This window comes from Armigeres subalbatus, chromosome 1 (genome assembly GCF_024139115.2).
Source record: "Armigeres subalbatus isolate Guangzhou_Male chromosome 1, GZ_Asu_2, whole genome shotgun sequence".
NCBI lineage: Eukaryota > Metazoa > Arthropoda > Insecta > Diptera > Culicidae > Armigeres > Armigeres subalbatus.
In genome coordinates, this window is record NC_085139.1 from 113,941,376 (window position 1) to 113,965,464 (window position 24,089).

The following is a 24,089-nucleotide window of genomic DNA, read 5'->3' on the forward strand; positions in this document are numbered from 1 at the left end:
TGCAGCGGCTTACCTGCAACGAAGCAAAAGGAAAACAGAAAGAAATATTAAAATTTTAGATCGTTGACCTTGCGGGCTTATGACTTTTGCAGAGGCTAGAGCGCCTTTAGCGAATGGTCATTTGGTATAGTTCAGCGGATGGGAAGGGATGTGATCCAATGGAGCATGATGTCACATTTTAGATGAATTTTTTGGAAAGTTTTGGTATAAAATGAAGGGGAAGAAAAATGATAAAACTCACATGAGGTAAAAGCGAAAACTGCTATCTAACATTATTGCTAGGAAATTAATTAAAAATAGTCATGATTTAGAACATTTTTGAGGGAATTTTATACCTAAAAACTATCAATAATCATGTGCTATCACTAGTACTGTTAGTCAAAATGCGATTTTTTTTTCGCCGCCAGACTATAGTTGTCTAATTATGCTGTCAAGGGTGCTTGAGCAATTGCTAACATTATTAACTAGAGCAACGAAATTGTGTGATTGTTTTCTGTGTGAACTCGTCAAGTGTACATTTAACTCGTGAACCGCTCAAAGTGTAGCACGGAAACATTAAATTCACGCTTGAGAGACAATGCGTAGTCGCTGGATCAGCCGATGTGACGTTATACTAATTGGGTATTCCACCGGGGCGGCGTGGTTCCAAGGTCAGAACGATGACCAACACAGGACGATTCATAGACATTTCGCTTGACTGCACGCGGATTAAATCAGTGAAAGTATTTTCTAGCTATAGAGGACAGACATCCCTTCCGGAAGGCTAAAAACAACAAAACTAAAAATTGGGCGTGTTATTGACAGTATTTTTCCAATGACAATGATAGGTATATAAATACATAGGTGGTGAAATAAATGTCAGGGGTAAACGTAAATATCTACATTTAAGGCCAACATTGTTTTTACTAACATCTTTAACTCAAGTTGAACATCTTTTCTCTGTGCTCTAACCTTTTCTAACGGGCTCTTACACCCGAAAAAAAAGTTAACACACGCGTCATCGGGTATCACTTTCTTCAAACGGTAAACACCCGCGAGTTTTGCAAAAACGCATCACCTTGCTCATCTATACCGGTTTTGATCGGAGCGACTAAATGTTCAAAAATCGCCTTTCCGGGTTTCATTTCCACCTTTGCTCCTCCGCTCTTCAACAAATTAAACCGATCCCACTGAATTAATCCAAACTTCAACATTCACCGGCAGTTGGATCGCAGTGGCCGCCGTTGATTCATTTGGTGTCCGTATTTCCAACTAAATAGTTCGTTTACGATCGTCGCTCTCGGTCCGCTGGAAGATCCAACTAACTAAAGCCGGAGGTGTTGTGTGCAAGCCCTTTGTTTTGTCGGTGGAAAAGTACCAGCTCGAAGTACGCGCGAGTAACGAGTTATCGAAGCAAGTTATAACATGTAGGAAAAAGTGAGACCGTGCAGACAAAACGGGGAACCATCTCCGTTAGCTGGAGCAAAGTGATTCGAAGAGGCGCCAAGACGCAGATCAATATCTCCAAAATGTGCGGTCACGATCGAGTGCAGATGCTGATTTTGCTGGTGGCGGTGCTTGCAGCAGCAGTTGTCAGTGGCAGCAATGATTATGATCGTGAGTTTTTGTCGCTTTTTGGGCGGTCTGTTGACGAGCGGACGGAAATGGATTAGTAGCAGCTAACGGGCAATTATGATCTTGATTGATGGATTAGATATTGGTTCTACCGACGGGTTGAGCTGTGTTACTAGACATGGAAAATTACTACAAGGAGAGAAAAAACTCGGTAGTTTTCCGTTAGTGCGACGTTATTGAGACAAAAGTTAGTCAACTTGGTTATTCTCTAAAATTTTGGATCAATACTGAATCAATATTTTTCAGTGGTTTCGTCTTTTGATTTCAACTTTAAACTTCAACTCTAGAGCAATTTTAATATCAGAACTTTGATTTTTAATTCAAAGAATGTCATATTGAAAGAAAAAAATAATCAAGGGTTTAAAAAAAATTATCTACTAAAATCCAAACTACCGTTATAAATGTGCTGTCGAGATAAATCACATGTTCGGAATTTGAATGAAACCGGTATTCAAACCTCCGTCTGCAGCGTATGGATCTTATTCAATCTGGATAATGGTGATAATTTGAATTTTGATGCAATATTTCTGGCACGCATCCGGTTCTCTCGTTCACGAAATAAAGGTCAGAAATAAAATATGTGCAAAAATGTCGATCTACACTGATTGTTCATAAAGATAGAAATCAGAGCTCTTTGGTATCATTCACATTCTCGGTGTCACTCAAAATTTACATTTCATTTCAATATGCAGAGATTTATAGCTAAGTCATTTTGCATGCAAAATATACAACATCAAATCGTGTGACAAAAATTTGGAAGAACAGCAAAAAAAATGTCGCTGATTTAGCTTTGCAGCTTTCACTTTACGATATGCAGAATGTAGTGGAAGCCTCCCAAAAAAGCCTACAAATTATGTAGACAACGATGTCCAATGACTCATTTAATTTATTTAGCTTAAACCTAAACAGATAACACTGAATCAACAATTTGACGCCACAATACACGGTTCGAGGCCGCATCTCTCCATCCTCGAATGCGCCCTACGCTCGCCAAGTCGTTGTGCACCTGGTCTGCCCACCTCGCTCGCTGCGCTCCATGCCGTCTCGCACCTGCCGGATCGGAAGCGAACACCATCTTTGCAGGGTTGCTGTCCGGTATTCTTGCAACATGCCCTGCCCATCGTACCCTTCAGGCTTTAGCTACCTCCTGGAACTGGGTTCGCCATAGAGTTGTGCGAGCTCGTGGTTCATTTTTCGCCGCCACACACCGTCTTCTTGCACTCCGCCAAAGATGGTCGAATACTCCGAGAACTTGCAAGTCCTCCTCGAGCATGGTCCATGTTTCATGTCCGTAGAGGATTACCGGTCTTATAAGCGTTTTGTGCATGACACATTCGGTGCGGATGTGAATCTTTTTTGACCGGAGTTTCTTCTGGAGCCCGTAGTAGGCTCGACTTCCACAGATGATCCGCCTTCGTATTTCATCACAATAATGTTATTATTATCATCCTTTGGCAAGCTCGGTTCTGCCCTCAAGCATGTACTTTGTCTTCGATGCATTCACCACCAGTCCAACTTTTGTTTCTTCACGTTTCAAGCGGGTGTACAGTTCTGCCATTTTTGCAAATGTTCGGCCGACAATGTCCTTGTCATCCGCGAAATAAATAAATTTACTGGATCTATTGAACATCGTGCCCCGATGGTTGTTACAAATAAATAAATGAAATTAAATACAGTTACCCTTTTGGCCTTTCTCGAACACTAGTGTACAAAAACAAACTTTACTTAGAAGATCCCAAGACCCATACTGCTATGTACCGGTCGACTCAGTTCGCTAAATTAAGATGATGTTTGTGTGTGTTAAATAATCTCACTCATTTAAATGCTGATGTCATATTAGAAATTTGGAGACAGCACTCGTCGATAGAAAATCCTTCCGCACGCGATGGCATATGAGCAAATCAAACCACCTTCCTTTTGCCAGTGGAGATATATCAGCTTCCACACTGATATTCTTCCCTCCCCCTTCATACGGGAGCTTGGCAGAAGGAAGGTCGTGTGATATGTGCCATCACAAATATTGCCCTCCGCTCGCTTTCAAATCGACTTCTATAAAAAACATTCTTCATGCCTGCCGTATCCTAACGGAACTATCAATTCTATACTTTCGCCTCTAATTCTATCATGAACATGTGCGTCTAAGTTTGGAAGATGATATTAGCATTTCCATACCATCTCACTCATTTGTTAGGAACTTATCCTTAACCGATTTGCTCACAGGTTGCATTCGAAGTCCCATTGTTTCCTATTGAAAATTGGTCGAATCGGACTATGGGCTCAGACATTATGGCCGAAATTCTTTTTTTTTCTGTACAGTCGTATCTCCACATCTCGACATTCAAAGGACCATCGAGATAGGGAGAGAACGAAGAATGGAAGGAAAATTGAAATGGGTAGGGTAAGACGGTATAATATGCCCCCCCTAAGACAAAACCTTGATAACTTTTTACTTTTCATCGCAATTTATGCAAACTTTGTGTTATTTGATAGTGCAAGAAGTCACAAATGCATTGCCCGTGAGTAGTCATATAGAAATATCACAGATAACACGTTATAATGCTTTTTTGAAAAGTCGTGAAAAAATGGGTTTCAAAAAGTGCCTGGTCAATATGCCCCACCTTAGCCAAAGACGTTCCATAGCCCTTGATTAGTATTTTATCACTCTCATAATAAAAAGGTTACACATCCTTATGTGCTTGACATTAAAAAACCAACATAAGTCCATTTAATCAGGTTTTAATTACATTTCAATAATTTCCATATAATTTGGAAGCAACTGCTGCAAGCTCGCCGCGCTTGTGTCCAGTTGGTAAGGGCATATCGTCCTGCCTACACTGGGGCGTTTTGGCCAGTAAAACATATTTTCGAAAATCGTTACGTTTTTGAAGATGGAAGGAATTTTATATCATATTAACCACTAAGAAAAGTTTTTTAGTTGCCCAACTGAGTGTTCCCGTGCAAGTTTTGCGGACAGTATGCTAGCGTCGCTCCATAATGTTGAGCAAACAAACATTAAAAGTTACATCAAAACTGTCACTTTTCGTATTTTGCTATTATTTTCATTATGTAATACAAAAATACTTCCACATTCACATAGTACGATGGTTTTACAAATATTTATAGGTACCCACTGATTTTGACCCTTAGTTAGTTATAGTTTTCCAAAAATCAAAGGGGGGCGTTTTGGCCAGGTGGGGCGCATTATACCGTCTTACCCTACTTAGATCCAAAAAAGCTCGTTGCTATGAAAAACGACAAAAAAAAATGTCGTTTCCTGTTGTTGATGTGTTTGTTATTGTCCAAAGATGGTCTAGTAGCCCAAAAAATTTGAACATTTCGACATGAGGATTCACTCTCGAGAGTGAATCCTTAACCAAATAGAACACATCGAGATAGAGAGATATCGAGATGGGGAAGTTATCGACATGTATAGAGCCCAAATGTATGTAGTTTGAAGGAACTGAGGAAACCATCGACATAGGAAGAGATATCGTGATATAGAACATCGAGATGTAGTGAGTCGACTAGACAAAAAGCGCGTCACGTATTCAAAGGAATTCATTACCCTCATGATCGTTGCTTCCGATTGAACCATTCAATAAAAAATGCTTTTGCAAAATCGTACTGTAGTAGCATTTAAAATAATGCTAACAGTGCAGTGTCGACCCGAATTTGTCACTCCCCGATTTTGTCTACCCCCGGTTTTATTACGTTTTCGACCCGATTTTATCATATCCCGATTTTGACACGTTTTCGAAACGATTTTGCCACCCGAAAAAAAAGTTTTTTAGTCGTTCTTTTTATTTTTGTAAATAATACCGCAAACAACAATGATTTTCGTGAAATGACTTTCACAGCCTATGGTTTATTATAAATCATTTCTAAGTACCTGTCAAGGATTTTCAACAGGAATTTAAAATTTGAAATATTTTTTTAAATTTTGCTTTGAGTCTTCAAATAAAATGACGAAATATTTCGGCATTTTTTTCTAATTTGATTACTTTTTGTTTAAATTTTGTGGCGTTTTTGACACAATTTAAAATTTCATTGCGAGACAACTGATAACATTCTGCAGCGAAAGTGTTGAAGAATTTTGCGTTGGAATTATGTGTTTGCGACCGAATTTTTGTATGTTACTTTGTCGATTTTTCGAAATATCGCGAAATATATTTGCCTTTCTCGTATTTTTATTTGACGTTTCTTTTAAATCTGTCGACAAAAACTTTATTTTTTTTTTATTTTCTAAATTTTGTAACCCTCCATTTTATTATTTCCTCTTTTTTTTCTAGCAGAGGTAAAATTGTCAAAACATTGCGCGGATTTTCTAAAATTTTGCAACGAAAGCCGTTTTTTTAATTTTAAAATTTTCCAACGAAAGCCTAAAAACCTTTCATATGCGCCATGTTTATTTCAAAAATTTCTGCAGCGGCGTTTTGGTATTTTGTTGTAAAATATGCATGACCTTTGCAAATTTTGTTGAGAGTTTGTACAAAAAATTAATTTGGAAATTGTTTAATGAATTTAACGACGGAAGTCTTGACATTCTGCGGCTAAAAGTTTTGCTATTTTTTTTTCAAATATTTTCTCACAATGAAAATGGTAAAAGTCACGCCGAAATCATAACGCAAAAGTTTTGATTATTTTTCATAGAAATTAGTAATGCGTTTTGTATTTAAGTTTTTTAAATTTCTTACAGATAACTTTAAAATTGGGAAAAACAAAATTTTGAACAACTTTGGACACAATTTCATGAGATTTTTTTACATTTTTGACCATTTTGACAATTTGAGACACTTTTTAATTAAATATTGTTTTTATAGTATTTTTAACATTGTTTTTAGTTTTATGCTGCAATATTAAACTATTGTGAATTTTGTTTGACATTTTTTAAATTAACCATTTTTTAGAATTAACCTATAAGAGGTTGATATTTTTGAGATTTTTCGACCAAATTCTTCAAACTTGCTTGAATTTGTTTTTGTTTACTTTTTCCGATTATTGAAGCATTTTATTAAACTGTTGATTAAGGTGGCTCAAAAAACACTTTTTCAAATTTTTTGATGGGCCGCCCTCTTATTCGGTTCTATTTGATGCCCTGATGCTCTGGACAAAATTTCAGCCAAATCGGTAAACGTTTGGGTGGTGCTGAACTTGTTGAAAGTTTATATGCAAAAATGTATACAGAAACATCCAAAAACAGTGATTTTCAGTTGGACGGGACAATTTACGATGAAGAACTATGATACTCATTCAGTTCTTGTAGAATTGAATGCAGAATGTTATGCTGAAAACCGCGAGAAGATTAGAGTTTGTTAGGCAAAGATATAAGCATTTTACTGGAGTGTTGTATGGGTGAATTTATTTCTTTTCAATGGTAAAAGAAACGAAATTTGGCTAAGCCCCACTTCAGAGAAATTCTAATAACTTCGCCGGAAAAACACTAATCTCCTCCCGGTTTTCAGCATAACATTCTGTATTAAATTCTTTAAGATTTGAATGGGTATCATAATTTTTCATCGTAAATTGTGCCGTCCGAGTGCAAATCACTGTTTTTGGATGTTTCTGCATATATTTTACCATATAAACTTCCACGAGTTTAGCACCGCCTGAACGTTTACCGATTTGGCTGAAATTTTGTCCAGAGCTTCAGGGCATCAAAAAGAACCGAATAAGAGGGCGGCCCATTAAAAAAATTGAAAAAAGTTTTAATAAATGTATTAAATTCTTTAAGATTTGAATGGGTATCATAGTTTTTCATCGTAAATTGTGCCGTCCGAGTGCAAATCACTGTTTTTGGATGTTTCTGCATATATTTTACCATATAAACTTCCAACGAGTTTAGCACCGCCTGAACGTTTACCGATTTGGCTGAAATTTTGTCCAGAGCTTCAGGGCATCAAAAAGAACCGAATAAGAGGGCGGCCCATTAAAAAAATTTTTTTCCATACTACTTTGAGCCATCCTACTGTTGATATATATAAACATTTTTTTGTCACTTATAACACATTCACTACACTTTCATGACACTTTTTTCTTCTTTAAATTCTAAATGACATTTTTGATTTTTTGACATTTGATATTATTATTATTGACATTTTTGTATATTCTTTACTCTTGCGAAAATTTAAAATTTCTAGCTCAATCAAAAACACAGTTATGACAATTCCACGATATTTTTTATTTCCTGATATTTTTGACATTTGTAACATTTCAACCATTTTTGATATTTTTGGCATTTGTGACGCTTTTGACATTTTTAATATGTTTGACATCCTTGACTTTTTTGACACTTATGACATTTTTGACATATTTTCATCGTTCGTGGTATTTTTGGCATTATTAAAATTTCTTTCATCTCTGATATTTCAAATATTATTGACATTATTTACATTTTTTTACTTTTTGCGATATTTTTGGCAGATTTGATTTTTTTTACATTTTTGACACTGTTGACAGGGTCAACAATTGGTAATTTTTAACAAATACCGATATTCGGTATTTGGCAGGGTCAATACCGGTACCGGTTATGAATATTCCAGGAAATAAAAAAAAAAACTTTTGAGGACTGTTGGGTGAAAAACGATATTTGTTGACAAACTTTAAATTCAATCAAAGGTAATTGCCTATTTCCGGGGATTAAACCACCCGACTTGGACGTTAATTTACAATGTTATGAAAACTCATATGTGAATATGTACGTTATGTGGAAGATATTGATTTGAAAAATGTATTGGAGGTAACCACTTTCCCTTCGATGGGACTCGAACCCATGACCCTACAGTACGCTAGACTGGTGCTTTAACCAACTAAGCTACGAAGGACCTCCGTCGGCCTTCGCAACCTAGCGGCTACTGAACGAGCTCGAGATTCCCAAATTGGACGCATAGTCAAATCACTCGCAATCCATTTATCAAGCCAATACTTCCACATGTGTATTGTACACGTCCACATTAGAGGAGCGTGAGTATTTAGAATGTCTGGCGGCTATACACATTCTTCATCAGCAACGGTACTACGGTACTACAACGTTGCTGATGAAGAATGTGTATAGCCGCCAGACATTCTAAATATTCACGCTCCTCTAATGTGGACGTGTACAATACACATGTGGAAGTATTGGCTTGATAAATGGATTGCACATACTTTGCCAACCTGGGCAGTGTGCTACAGAGCGCGTACAATGAAGGCAAGCATGTTGACCTGGTCTCGCTGGACATTGCCAAAGCCTTCAGCAGGACCTGGACACCCCTGGTCCTCAACAAACTACTAGAATGGGGCAATGCGTCCAATTTGGGAATCTCGAGCTCGTTCAGTAGCCGCTAGGTTGCGAAGGCCGACGGAGGTCCTTCGTAGCTTAGTTGGTTAAAGCACCAGTCTAGCGTACTGTAGGGTCATGGGTTCGAGTCCCATCGAAGGGAAAGTGGTTACCTCCAATACATTTTTCAAATCAATATCTTCCACATAACGTACATATTCACATATGAGTTTTCATAACATTGTAAATTAACGTCCAAGTCGGGTGGTTTAATCCCCGGAAATAGGCAATTACCTTTGATTGAACTGAACTTGAGTTGCGTGCTCTTGCCTACGCAATGCGGTCGGGTCTGAGCTTGACGACCGACTGGCAAATAGCTTACACAACCTCACTTGATCAGTACCGTTGCTGATGAAGAATGTGTATAGCCGCCAGACATTCTAAATACTCACGCTCCTCTAATGTGGACGTGTACAATACACATGTGGAAGTATTGCTTGAGAAATGGATTGCGAGTGATTTGACTATGCGTCCAATTTGGGAATCTCGAGCTCGTTCAGTAGCCGCTAGGTTGCGAAGGCCGACGGAGGTCCTTCGTAGCTTAGTTGGTTAAAGCACCAGTCTAGCGTACTGTAGGGTCATGGGTTCGAGTCCCATCGAAGGGAAAGTGGTTACCTCCAATACATTTTTCAAATCAATATCTTCCACATAACGTACATATTCACATATGAGTTTTCATAACATTGTAAACTTTTAATGTTAAAATCATCACTTGTTGAGTAAGGCAAAGTGAAACTTAAGTAGACTTAACACACTGAGCGACTCATCTCCCAATCTGCATTGGATTTTGTTGGCAATGTTGCCAGATGCTGAGAATGCCCTCTTTGGTTCAACCGAAGTTTGACGAATCATTCCAAGAAAATAAGTGTGAAGTACTTGCCCTTAATCCCTTCCCCTTCAGATTAACAGTATTAGAATTCTTTACAGATTTCTTGCAAGGCTCCTGGCGTCAACGTAGTTGCCACCGGCAGCTCAAGTGCTTTGCTTTGATGCAATCTTTTCACGAGTTGTTCTGTAGCCGATAAACAAGAAAAAATCATTCATAGAGGCATCTTCTTCGTATCGTCAGGTGTGGTCGGTTGATGTCTCAGCTTCACCGATCGCACCAGGAATGATTAGATGCTTCAAGATCTCGTCCGATTGCTTAACCACGAAAGAAAATGCCACAATTATTCCTGATCACTTAGTTTTCAATCGATCATGTAGCCCTTATGAAGCAAGCTTCTGCATATCATATCAATGTCGCCGATTCGTATACTCTTCCTATATGTTACCCAGTGGCAAACATATTGAAATTATTGTAATTTGCTTTTGTAGATCCCTTATTGCAAGACATGTTCAAAACGCACTCTTACCCCACCGGTGGGGTAAGAGTGCGCATCGGGTGGGGTAAGAGTACGCATTTTTCCAATCATGTATTTTGAGTATATATTAATAAAAATAAGAGTAAATAACATTTAATTGATGTTTATTGAAAATATATTATAGAATGTTTAAAGATTACGTAACTCTGAAAGGGGAATGGGTCCTAGAAATATGAACTTTCATACGAAAAAACTTTGTTTTTTATTATATTAAAAAAAAACTACAGAGGTAAAAATATACGAGATTTCCCGTAGCTTGAAGAAAGGAATTTTCTTTAAAGAAAGATCACTAATTACGTAACGGAAAATTTGAGCATTTCATCACCCCTCCCCGCTATCCTACACTTTTTGTATGAATCCTCTATAAATTCTATGAATCGTTACACATCTCGCAACCCTCCCAGCTCAGCGTTGCGTAGTTTATGGATGTTTCTTTTGATTAAATGATTATCATTTATAGATGAAATTGTGTTTTCGGACTATGTTGAGGTGTAAAACAATACCAAATACAATTTTATGATTTCGTTTCAGTGCTTTGTTCGCTAAGTCCTTTCTAACACCAAATTACTTATCTTTAAAGGGAGAATTTGTGATAATCTTCGATTTCTGTCCCTTTTTCTTTGTTGTGAACCTTTACGCTGTGGAACAAGTCTTATTTCGGCCGGAGATACGGGTTTGACAACAGAACTTAAAGGTTCACATGCGTACTCTTGTCCCACCCGTTACTGCGTACTTTTACCCCACAGCAGCCAAATTTATTCAGTTCATGGTTTTGACTTCTTGGAAAACCAACCGAATTAATGTTCTGCACCACAAAGTACTCTATAAATAGGTTATCGAAATGGTACAATGTTTACCTGATTGAACCTATAGATGGTATTGGAATACTAGTTGCGAAAACACAATTATTTTTAGCCAAATGACCAGAAAATTAACTATGTTCATATCTCCCTTGTTGTTTGTTCAAATCGTTTACAATTACACATGACAATAGTTGGGCAGAATACCTATCAAACTGATGCAGTGCTGCTAGTTTATCTTTTTTTATAACTTCAAAAAATCGAAAACGTACTCTTACCCTACGCGCACTCTTGCCCCACTCTACTCTATGGTCGTCTCTCTCTTGGATTCATTCGTATAGGTTGGCAACAATTTCTGTGGCTGGATTTGATAATTGCTACAACATAAATTGGAGCGCTACAACGGCTTCATATAGAGTGCTGAACACACAACAGAATAGTTCCACAGCATATTTAACAAGTTTGAGATCTTGAATTATTTTATCTACCGTCGCCTAATCATCATCACTGACGTTGAATTTGGATTGAAGCTTCAAATCGATCAGAGTTTTTTGAACGGGCCCCTTCAACCAATAGAACCGTTTGAGCATGCATTACATGCTATTCCAGCGTATCTGGGTTTCAGCCACCAATACAAGTTTGTTTTCGAATTCAGAAAGGACACAGAACGGAACTTCTCCGGCACGTACCTTTTTGCAAAATTTTATATTTTGCGAGAAAATTCTCGACGATGTGAATAATGTTAGTTAAAGAAAAAAGTCATTGGCAATTAGGCAGATGGCGGAGAGAATGTTGTTTCATTCTCTCCGCCATCTGCCTAATTGCCAATGACTTTGGTTGATGACGATGATGATCAATTTTTGCTGTATCGTGAACGTCGTCTATGATGCTTACTTGTGCACAGATTCATTAAATTGTTGTGTTTGTTGCACGGTGAGTCTCTACTGCCTGTAACTGCATATATGTCCCATCTTTGCTGGATCTCCTTTTAATATGGGGCAGATATGCGATTACAGGCAGTTTAGCTAACAGTAGAGGAAAAACAACTTGGTTTTTTTTATACTGTCAGCAAAATTTGAAATACCGAAAATACCAGTATTTTCGGTACTCAAAATCGGCCGATGATACCGGTATTACCGGTTTCGGTACTACCGGTTAGACCACCCAAGTTAACACATATTGGCATTTCTTTAGACATAAAAAAAATTGAAATTTTATGCACTTTAAACATTTAAACATTTTCAGATCTCACTTATTTTCATTTCTTTGCATTTATAATTATTTCAATCGCTCACCTTGGTTTTGATAAAACTATTACTTAAATATAAGTATAATATACTTGCCATCCCCAAGCGTTGTTGGAAATATTCAGTTGGTAAGTTTCACAGAATTTTCTGCGCATAGACTTCAAATTATCCATAGCTTGTGTTACTCGTTGGTAACTATATCATTTGTCTAGTCCGCATAACACGCTAAGGAGCATAGAAACTGATTCGTTCGAGTAGAGCCGGACTGTCAAACTCGTATCTAATCATGTTTGCACTAAAGACAGTATTAACAAAGACAGAAAATGTTAATTGGATTTTTAAATTTACTGTCAGTATCATTCCAATCGAGCAAGAGATCAGTTATTTCAAAAAAATCACGTTTGGCATTTGGTAAACTTTCCACAAATACACATGTTTTAATTATTATTATATCGTTTTTTGGTTAAATGGTTGAAAATGCACTGGTTTATAGTAAAATCTCAACCCAATTTAAATTAGTGAATGCTTTCAATATTTTTAAATCATGAAAATTTTATAGACTAATTTGAAAAGTTTATTCAGCATCAGGAGTGTTGCGCATTCGGGTTGCCGGATGATTTGTTTGTTCAGGGATCAGATTTTGCGTCTTTGTTTATAGTGTATTTAATTTGAACAATATACAGCTCGATCAATTTTGTGACCAGTTCAATTCCCATCATAGCACAGCGATGTTCGTAAAAGGACAAGCCGAATGGGTCACGGCATGGCAAGTTTCTCTGTACTTGCCTGACGAATCTTCATTGAACAGCTTCAATCTTTGCAATCCACGAAGCCTCATTAGGTGACAACGCCAATGCAAATTCGTACACCGTGATCATACACTGATGCTTAAACTGAGGCAATAATGCACCACAGTCTGCTGCAGTCTTAGTTTCACTGCGACCAGTTTTTTGACCTATTGTGATGTTTTCCCCTTTTTAATATGGCTTTATCGCAATGTCAAGCCACTATTTAGAATGACCGTCAAATGTGACTCGTAGCCTTTTCCCAGTCTTATAGTACATTTCTAATAAACTTCACCACCAGATTGGGTGTTATTCTCCAAACTTCATAAGGTTCTAATATCCCTTTGTTGAAGAACTTTATTCTTTTTTTGAAAATTGCCGGGAAATGGCATAAAATGTGTTCAGTGTCTTCTTTATCCACGCCACAGAAACGACATGAATAATCTTAATTTTTTTTCAGTTGCTTCAAGTGATAACGGCTCTGACAATGACCTGTTATTACTAAGCTCTAAGATTGTTTGGGTCACAGAAATATTAGGTGTGATGAACCTTTTGGAATGCCTCCTAATGCGAGTATATTTTCGATTTGTTTCTATCTTCGATGTCTGAAACTTGATTATGCATATGTACAACATGTGATAGATTTAGTTCGGAAAAGGTATTGGAGGGTAACGATGTCTATCTTCGATGTTTTCCACATTTTTAGCTCCATTTTCAAAGCACATGCGGATAATGCACAAAATGGTTCTGGTCCACAAAAACTGTTCGTTGATCCCAGTCTCGCCAATTTATCAGCTTTCTCGTTCCCATCAATTCCACAGTGGCCATGAACCCAATATAAAGTAACTTGGTTACAACAAGACAAGTTTTGAAGGGAATTTATACATTCCCAGACGTGTTCTGATGTGCATGTGGTCGACTTCAAGGCATTCAAAGCGGCTTGACTGTCCGACATAATGCAGATGTTTGAATACCTTTATTTGCGTCGCAAACACAAATTAGAGCCTTCCAAAATAGCTTGTATTTCAGCTTGAAAAACAGTAGGCCACTTGCTCATGGGAATTGAGGTTTCTGCCCTTGGGCCAGCCACCCCAGCTCCTGCCTGATTGTTCAGTCTCTAACTATCTGTGTAGAAAACTAAACAAATGAATATTTTGTATCCATCCAGTCTTCGTTGTTTATTGCTGTCATATTCAGAATACTCAGATGACCTGTAAGGTCGCCTTCCAAGAGGTTCGCTGATCGCCGGATCTTTAGGGCACTATTCTCAGCTTCTAAATGTATGAATTAATGTAAAGGGAGTACAAAGAGTAAGCAATCCAATGCTTTCGATGGTGTACTTCTCATTGCACCAGTTGCTGAGATAGTTGCTAATCGTTGAACTCTGTCCCATTTTTTTGTGCAGTTTTCTTTTTTGTTTTTGACCACCATACCAATGAAGCATAGGTAATTCTGGGTCTTACAATTGCCGAGTAAATCCAGTGAATCATCTTTGGCTTTAGGCCCCATTGCTCACCAAACGTCCGTTAACATATCCAAAGAGCATTTATCGCTTTGTTAATAGCTTGCTCAAGATGTGCATTCCAGTTGAGCTTTTTGCCAAGTATAACTCCAAGATACTTAACCGTATTCGAAAGTTTCAAAAGCGTTCCTATCATTTTTAAATTTTCTAATCGATTTTTTTTCCGTCTTGTGAAGGGTATGATAGTAGTTTTACATGGATTTATATTCAATCCCTCCATATCACACCACATAGCAACAAAATTTAGTGCTATTTGCATTCTGTTTTCGATAATACTGTCATATTTTCCTCGAACTATTATGACAATATCTTCCACAAAACCGGCCACGGCCGTGTAAAAAAAATTCCATAAAATTTTTTTGGTAAGTTGCTCCATTTTGCATGATTTGTCGAGAAATCATAAAACTTTTTTTACACGGAACGCATCCCCGTGGAAAAAAAGAATCGGGTGTATCTTGAAACCTTGGTTCGACAAGCATGTGAGAGATCGTCAACTAGTAATGACTACAATAGAGGTGACAGCACGCCTCCTTGAGGGCACCCTTTGACTGCTCTAATAGTGATAGATGAGCATCCTAAGGTAGCTGATATTTCGAGATCAAATATGATGATTTTATATGCTCATCAATTATTCTTTCCATAGTTTTCAGCATGATGTCGGAGTCCATACCCAAATAAATAACACAACACAGCCGAATCTTACTCCATTCCACTTTCCGCTCTATTGGGGCTAATTATCCTTGTTCCAGGCATTTAATCACATAATAAAAAAACTGCGGTACTTACCGATCTACCGACTGGCGCCATTGTCGGAGTCCATACCCAAATAAATAACACAACACAAGTTTTAAATTTTTTTTTCTTTAGTTCTATATATTTTTTTAAATTTTTTTTGTACACATTCGTCTACATTGACGTCCGTCTTAAAACTGAAGCTTTTCTGGTGCGACCTCTCGTTCAAAATCATTTCTCTCTTTCTCTCCACTTTCTTTGTTATTTTTCGCGAGTTCTTTGTGGCAAAGGGCACGAAGATGTGCATTTGACCAAGCAGGATTCCTTGCGAGTCGTTGAAAGGGAACTGTTTGAATGATGCAGTCATGCAGTACCTACGCTAATAAATGCAACAACTGTCCTATCCTCGTCTATGCATTGATACACCAAAGACCAATCCATCAGGGAAAAAGGTCGATTCATTTTAGACATTTTGGATAATAAGATATTTCAGACATTGTTAAAATTTTTGACATTTTAATCATTGTCGTTATTTTGACATTCTTGACGTTTTAGACATTTTGAACTCTTTAAACGTTTGACATTTTATACACTTTATACATATATTTTACATTTATACAATCAAGACATTTGAAACATTTTAGCACAGACAAACAGACATAACACTCGTCAAATTTCCATCGTTCACTGATCTACTGGTCAATTCAAATAATCATTAGTTGGCCAATCGACCACTCGTGGCGCCCGCATCGGATTTGCTCTAGTTTGACGTTTGCTCACTACCGCCATCTGGTTCGTGATTTGCCCTACTAACTGAAATCAACAGATGTCGTTAGTGTTTGAACGACGATCAATTTGATGAGTGAATGTTCAATGTGCTATGTCTGTTTGTCTGTGATTTTAGGATATTTTAGACATTTTAGACATTCAAGACATTTTAGACATTTTTGTCAATTGACATTTTAGTTATTTTGAACGTTTTATACATTTTAGATATTTTGGATAATCAAGACATTTTAGACGTTCAAAACATTTTAGACATTTTAAACATTTTAAACACTTTAGACATTTTAAACATTTTAGGAAATTTTAGACATTCTAGACATTAAAGACATTTTCGACATTTTAAACAATTGACATTTTAGACATTTAAAACATTTTAGGAAATTTGACATTTTAGACATTCAAGATATTTTAGACATTTTTGACATTTTATACAATTGAAATTTTAGACATTTTGAACATTTTCAACACTAACGACATTTTAAACATTTTAGGAAATTTTAGACATTTTAGGCATTCCAGACATCTTGGACATTTTAAACAACTGACATTTCAGACACTTTAGACATTATAAACACTTTAAACATTTTAGGAAATTTTAGACATTTTAGAAAATTCCAGACATTTTAGACATTTTTGACATTTTAAAAAATTTAGATATTTTGGACGTTTCAGACATTTAAGACATTCAATACATTTTAGGCATTTTTAGCGGACTTTGTGGTCATATGGCTACCACCTCTACATCAATTCCAGACCCGTTCCAATCCTCCTACTTTGTATCTTTCCATCTTTTCATACATGTTCCAGTTATCTTTAGAACTGAAAACGGCTTTTCATTCCGTTTCCATCTTCTATCCTATACCTAGTTCTAGCAGGTAACTGTTAGAATTCGAAAAGAGCGAAAAGCACGTATCCAGCGCCGTTATCAACCAATAGTAAATTTCGAAAAAAAAAAGAATTTCAAATCTTTTTTCCGAATTTTTTAAAAAAGCAGGCATGAAAAGCACCCTTTCCACCACTAATTGAACGTGGTTTACAATCATTAACGATAGACGGTAGACTATATGACTCTTGAAAAAGGCCTCAACCCATCGGCCGAAACGTCGGGTAAGTAAAAAACCATCGTCCTGATTCTCCAGACTGAGAAAGCTAGCTTCCGAGTATTATTGTTGACACTTTGGCATTTTTTATATCTTTATCATTTTTGACTTTTTTTTTTAAATTTATGACATTTTAGACACCGTAGAAATTTTTGACATTTTAGACATTTTGGGCATTCTAAATACTTGACATAGTCAGCTGACAGCCATTGACCGTAAATGACGGACGTGTTCATTTGTATTCTTGATCTCTATTCTCGTTTTTTCTACTGGAATGAGTGTTTTATGCAAAAACAATCTTGTGGTTAAAAAAGTTTAAAAAATGTTAAGAAATTTGAGACTTTTTTTTAAATACCTGACATTCTTGAGATGCTTGAAACATTTTCAATATTTTCCATATACATAGCTTTTTCGACATTTTATACCTTTTCATCAATTTCTAACTACTAGTCTCTAATTCTATCATAGACATGTACGTCCAAGTTTGGAAGATGATATTAGCATTTCCATCACAATTTCTAACATTTTCTACATTTCTGACATTTTTTACCTTTTCGACATTTTTGATATTTCGACATTTTTGACATTTTGTGAAATTTTTCGAACATTTTTGAGATTTATGACATTTTATATGGTCCCCTCTATGAGTCGATATTGAAGGGACCAGCGACTCATGGAAATATCGATATGTATTATAGACATTTCTTTTTTGAAAGGACCATCACAGTAACCCAGAAAATATTGTTTGATATGTCATAATTTGCTGGTGGTTTTACTGTATTGACATATTAGTCGTGTTTTAAATTTTTGACGACGAAAAGTTAGATCTATTTTTCTAAACTTCACGAGGAAAGTTATTTTTCGTGTCTCCCACAAAAGCTTTGAAATTTCTAAAATATACACCCGATTTTGTTTTTACACGGATTTTTTTTACATATACAACAATAACAAAACATTTTTTTGCTTACACGGATTTTCAAATTTTGTACTAAAACTTTTTTTACACGGAACGCATCTCCCGTGTAAAAAAAAGAATCGGGTGTACATGATTTTTTTTTTTCAAATTTTGCGTCAATATATTTTTTAATTTGTAGTAAAATTTAAAAAAATGGCGCAATTTCGCAGTTTTTGAATTATCACATTTTATTAATGTAGCAGATAATCCTTCAAAATGTTGCGGCGACTATTTATTTTGCGAAATAAAAATATTAAAAACATTTTGCCTGTGTGCCATTTTTAAAATTTGTAATAAGAAGTTTGCGACGAATGTTTTAATATTTGAAAAGGAATCTTTCAGACGAACTGTACTTTGAGACAAGGTTTTATCAACCCTGCCAACATATCACTCTTAACGGCAAATGGAAACGAAAAGCGTCTTAGCTTTGAATGACCAAACATATCTATAGTGGCTTCGATGGCTTTTGCTGGAAGATCGCGCTTCTTTTAACTAAAGCAACGTGCGCTATACATCACCAAGTAATAATTATTTACTTAAACATGTGTCCAGAAACAAAACCCACACCTCGCGTGACCGATTGTTTTTTGGAGGCGAAATTCTTTATGACCAATAAGGTTTTTGGAGTTTACAAGCTTTCAGAGGAAATAAAGACTTTACGTCTTAATAATTTTTAAGGCGAAAAGAATTTCGCGACAGAAAAAAGGCCCAGATGCATTGCGGAATTATGGCAGAATATCGATCTCAACTGACAGTTGAAGATTTTAAAAATGTTTTTACACCGAAGAACTTTTCTCTCAATCCTGTTTATTTGTTGTACATATTCGAGAAATTAAAATTGAAAATGGCCTTTATGTATTAACCGCTCTGCATAGTTGGTTTCATTTCGTTATTCTGAAGGACTTTCATATAGGTAATTCATCAAGTGCTAAGAAAATTATAATTCCAAAATCCTTTCTAATTGTGCAATATTTAATAATCTCGGAGCTTAATGAACTGTAAAAAGTTGTCGCAAACAAAATGTAACAATCGAAACATCAAAACTAAATAATGAACATCATCGTGAATCGTGAAAAAATTTCTGCATGGTTTAAGTGAACTCGGTAGCTCAAAGATTCATTTCGTTCCACTCGTAACAAAATAAAATCGCTAAGTGCAATGCACTTATCATGAAACTCTATGATAAGACAGAAATCTAACAGAGCGTAACTAATATTCCGTACAAATTGCGTTACCAAATTACCAACATTGACGCACCCTTGGAAGCGAATTGAAGGAAAAATATCATCACTCGCCTTACTCGAAGGAAAGTTGAAGGCGTTCAACTTTTATCTTGCCAATTTAATTCCATTGACTTGATCGATGTACTTTAACTGATTTAAAGCCAGCAGCGTTACGCAAACTGTGGATTCGTTTACTAGCAAGCCCATCATGTTTATTACTATTTAAATAAATCGAAAACAGTGGCTGGTTTCGTTACAATTGCTGCAACCAATATAGCGCACTTATACTTCGGTGTACAAGTCGCTTCGCCAGAAATGTGAATGAAATGGGTATGCGAACTTTTGATGATAATAGTTTTACCGCTCTAAGCACGCCCAAAGTAGGTGATTCATTGATGATAAAGTCGATTGTTTATTCGACTATTATCCAAGTCTACTAGAGCAATAGCCCAACCCAGTAACCAAGCTGTAGTAGTCCTGGACAATGATTAGGCTTTATTGACGACAACCTTCGAAGAACTCTGAAACGTTAAAAAAGTACAAAATCATCCAAAGTTTTCCAATCCGCCTTTGAACATTTATGACCTTCATCGGCACATGAAAACTGAAGCCACGATACAACTAGTTTGCAGCATTTCCAAATTTTCCGACAATTCTTTGTATTTTAAGAACAATCATGGTTACATGTCTAATTTTTTGTTCTGTTTGCTGCGCACTAAAAATCCGGGACGGCTGGAAATCCGGCGAGCGATAATTCAGCAAACCGATCCGTTCCACGATGATGAGTTCTAATGGTATTTCTGATCCGCAGTTCGCAACCGCAATGGATGTGCTTTTTCTCGGTTTAAGCAGCAAAAATCCCCACGTGAGCGTTAATTGAATTGGGATTTTCCAGCCGATTCAGGACAGTCGTGAAAGACGATTCCTATCTGTTGGCTGCGATCAGTCGGAACTAAACTCTCGCAGTTGCGTGATAGATTTTTTTTATATCGCTGTAATTAGTTTTCTTCAAATAAAGCGTGACATGTTTTTTTTACTTTCTTGGATTTGTTTGGCTTTGTTTTTCTTACATGTTTTCGGATGAAGCTAATTGGATCAACGAAATTGTTCATTTAGATAATTACTAAAATGCCGATAACATACAAAGAGAAATATTTTAAAGTGATTTTTGCTTCCACCCTTCTCATTAAGCTAAGCAGAAATACACTTTGTTTCGGAATGAATGTAGTAAAACATTTCGAAAATAAATTCCTGTGTTAATAATAAAATTATTGTTTAATGCTTTCATTTGAACCGTTTTGAAATTTCGTAAAAAAAAGGTTCAAGACGATTTATTTATCGCATTTTCATATTTCCCACATATTAATAGTTTATTTGTGTTCATTATTTACAGCGGTGACATGCGGCAAATTTCCAACACTATTCGAATACGAAGATTTTGAAAGCTGTCGAAAGACATACCGCGAGCAGTACGACTATTGCATAGTTCGAGCCAAGATCATCGCCGACGATGATTCCCCACAGTGGCGAAATATTAGCGTAAGCACAATTCAAATCAATGATCTCATTCGTACTCAATCACTATTATATCCTATTTAGATTTTCTCCGACGACAGATTCCACTATGATCATCGAATATTGGAACGAGGAGTATGCGTACAAAGCTGTCAAGGTCCGGTAGAGAAAGGTGCTCTACCCGATAACCACCTGATGGGTTTATTGAGAGCTTGCGTCAATAAGCGTCTGCAAGAGGATTTCAGTTTGACTATTGATCCGGAAATTGAAATCTACCATTGCTACAACAAACCAAAGGAACGCCCACCGTATGGTAATTTATGTTTATTGAAGCTGCAAATGTTCTAAAAATAATATCGAATCTATTTTCAGATGCTCTTGAGGTGATTTTTTTGATCGTAATAGCATTGCTCATACTCGTAGTTTGCTACTCAACTTGGTATGATCTCTCCCTGCAATCGAGCCAACGATATCCGGAAAAATTCTTCAGTAAATCTCACAGCACGAGCCGTAACCGGCTCTTAACGGCCTTCTCAATTCCAAGGAACATCCGTCGTATAGGAGATACTCCCAATACAGAAACACGGCAACACCTCAACTTTCTTGAGTCGTTCCGCTTCATTCAGATGCAACGGATAGTCACGCTGCACATCGTCATGGCCCTTGTCAAGGCTCCCAAAAGCAACCCCGAAGATCTGGAGCGGATGTTGTACCGCCCGCCAACCATCCACTACGTAGCCGACTTCCAAAATTACGTCCAAACATTTTTCTCCATCTCCGGAATGTTGCTCACCATAAACTTTTTGGACCACATCGAGAAAAATCCTAAGTTCAACATGAAGTACTTTTGGGAGCGTATCCGAGCTCGGCTGTACCGAGTTGTTCCGGCATACCTGTTCATCCTGCTGCTGGAGACTTCCATCAGTCGGCGATTCATGAACGGACCACTTGCGCAGCAGATGGTTGGAGAATCCAGAGCCATTTGTCGCCAGTGGTGGTGGAACAATCTGTTGTTTCTGAACAACTACATCGGTACGGATCAACCGGTTGGTACAATTCCGGCTGAATAATTTGTAAACATTTTACTTAAACCAAATTTTTATATTTTGCAGTGCCTCATTCAGTCGTGGTATCTCGCCGCTGACCTGCAACTCTTCATATTTGCTCTGGGATGCCTCATGGTTATTTGGCGATGGCCATTCCTGAAGAAATACATCCTAGCGGTAGGGTTCGCTAGCGGTCTAGTGGTAACCCCCATTGTGGTGTACCTACGTGGCCTACCGCCGCTCATGACGGAAGATCTCAAACTGTCGGAGGATTACAACTTTGGCCATCCGTACTTCCAGCTCTACCAACCGTTCCACATGAACATCACCATCTACTTCGCCGGAATGATCGCCGGTTTTGTGTACAATCGGTTTCGGTCATCACGCAAAGAATTCTTCAACTCCCGATTGCAGTTCTCGTTGCTGCAGATCACCATACTGATGTACTTCTTCGCCATGTTCACCGACTGGTGGGTCGTTCTGCATCAGGCTTCGATTCCAGCGGTTCTGGTGGCGATCTATGCCACCTGGTACAAGCACGCCTGGGGCTTTCTTTGTACCATGATTCAAATGCGAACATCACTCGCCACCAGTTGGTCCCGGTTCCGGACATTCTTCAGTCATCCGGTTTTTATGATCCTGGGAAAGCTGTGCTACAGCTTCTATTTAATCCACTTCACGGTGGTTGTGCAAATCGTAGGAATGGTTAAACAACCGATTTTCTTCAGCATGAGAGTTATCGTAAGTATCTTAAGCAAATATCAGTTTAATCAAAATTTATTCCAAATTTACTTTTAAATTTTAGATAGATTACATGATGACGGTCTTCATGTGGACGTTCATATTCGGAACGATGCTGTGCATTTTTGTCGAACTGCCGTCGAATGTGGCTTTGCGGGAGCTTTTTGAATCCAGATCGGAGAAGAAGCCCGTTGCCAATAATAATGGTTCAAGTAGCACGACTGTGTCAAACGGGAAGGCGCAACTTGATGCCACGAGAGATTAAGACATGCTTGTTTTTAACAGTGAGTGATAAGAATGGTTGTGTTCATTAGGAATGGAATGGGTTGCGATCTCGCTGTGCTTTACTATGTTCAAAACTTGTTTAATTTTATTTAAAGTGGTGAATGTCGAGAATGACGAAAATGTAAAAATTGAAACGATGTCTTTCGGATCCAAACAAGCGAAAGAACTGACTAAAAATTGGTGCAAGTCGTCATTTTTATCACATCCTTACTAATTGATTCTACGTATTTCGTTCGTCACTGTAAAAATAATCAAAGAGAATAGCTGGTGCTAGCCCACCCAAGCGCTCACGAGAGCAGTCGCAGTGCCGGTTCGTCTCTTGCTCTCGCATTGAACTCGTAAATGATCTCGTCGGAAGCCGCGCGTGGCGATGTAGAAACGCGTCATAGTGGGACGTCGTCATAGCGACCACCACACGAGCCCTCTCTGCGGGCAAAGAAGAAAGCTACCAAAACAGAAACGGCAATCGTACGATCGTCCGATTAGGCTTCGGTGTAGGTCAATGCTGCTTGCTGCGAGGCGATGATTAATGATTTTGTGCTCTGTGGTGGAACAACAAAAATATCAATAGACCTTGATGAGGTGAGATTTCCGCGAGTTTGGGATTTTTTGTATGGCAGCAAATTTGTTTGTATGTTTAGGGTAATCACCCGTGATTTGAACTACCTTATTGAAGGCGTTCCACAGTGTTGCCCAAATTTAGTATTTTGGTTATTGAAATCTGTGATTTATTTTAATAGGCGTAACTCTTGTAACTATTGAAATTTGAAACAACTCATACGCTACCAAAACAGAAACGGCAATCGTACGATCGTCCGATTAGGCTTCGGTGTATGTCAATGCTGCTTGCTGCGAGGCGATGATTAATGATTTTGTGCTCTGTGGTGGAACAACAAAAATATCAATAGACCTTGATGAGGTGAGATTTCCGCGAGTTTGGGATTTTTTGTATGGCAGCAAATTTGTTTGTATGTTTAGGGTAATCACCCGTGATTTGAACTACCTTATTGAAGGCGTTCCACAGTGTTGCCCAAATTTAGTATTTTGGTTATTGAAATC

General features: G+C 37.5%; 2 protein-coding genes across 17 annotated transcripts in view; one reads left to right on the forward strand and one right to left on the reverse strand.

Annotated features, from left to right (window-relative positions):
- The window catches only part of LOC134204977 (complexin), a 1,044,191-nt gene that overhangs the window by 888,199 nt on the left and 131,903 nt on the right, over positions 1-24,089 (reverse strand). The gene's annotated exons all lie outside the window — the stretch shown is intronic.
- LOC134205524 (nose resistant to fluoxetine protein 6-like) lies at positions 1,244-23,683 on the forward strand. Of its 2 annotated transcripts, none has more exons than XM_062680812.1 (6): positions 1,244-1,596; positions 20,837-20,982; positions 21,043-21,271; positions 21,331-22,004; positions 22,071-22,745; positions 22,810-23,681. In XM_062680812.1, the coding sequence occupies exons 1-6, from the start codon at positions 1,509-1,511 to the stop codon at positions 23,008-23,010; spliced, it is 2,013 nt and encodes a 670-aa protein (XP_062536796.1). In that variant the 5' UTR covers positions 1,244-1,508; the 3' UTR covers positions 23,011-23,681. The 2 variants fall into 2 exon arrangements, with proteins under 2 accessions (XP_062536796.1, XP_062536804.1); XM_062680820.1 differs by lacking the exon at positions 1,244-1,596 and adding an exon at positions 19,906-19,980 and having other exon boundaries at positions 22,810-23,683.

What these genes read in the sequence shown, in the direction of transcription:
- LOC134205524 (XM_062680812.1), top strand. Translation starts at nt 1,509, where the DNA reads ATGTGCGGTCACGATCGAGTGCAGATGCTGATTTTGCTGGTGGCGGTG. An exon ending in CACAGTGGCGAAATATTAGC is followed by an intron (nt 20,983 to 21,042) that starts GTAAGCACAATT and finishes TATCCTATTTAG; the next exon opens with ATTTTCTCCGACGACAGATT. An exon ending in TCTTCAGCATGAGAGTTATC is followed by an intron (nt 22,746 to 22,809) that starts GTAAGTATCTTA and finishes TTTAAATTTTAG; the next exon opens with ATAGATTACATGATGACGGT.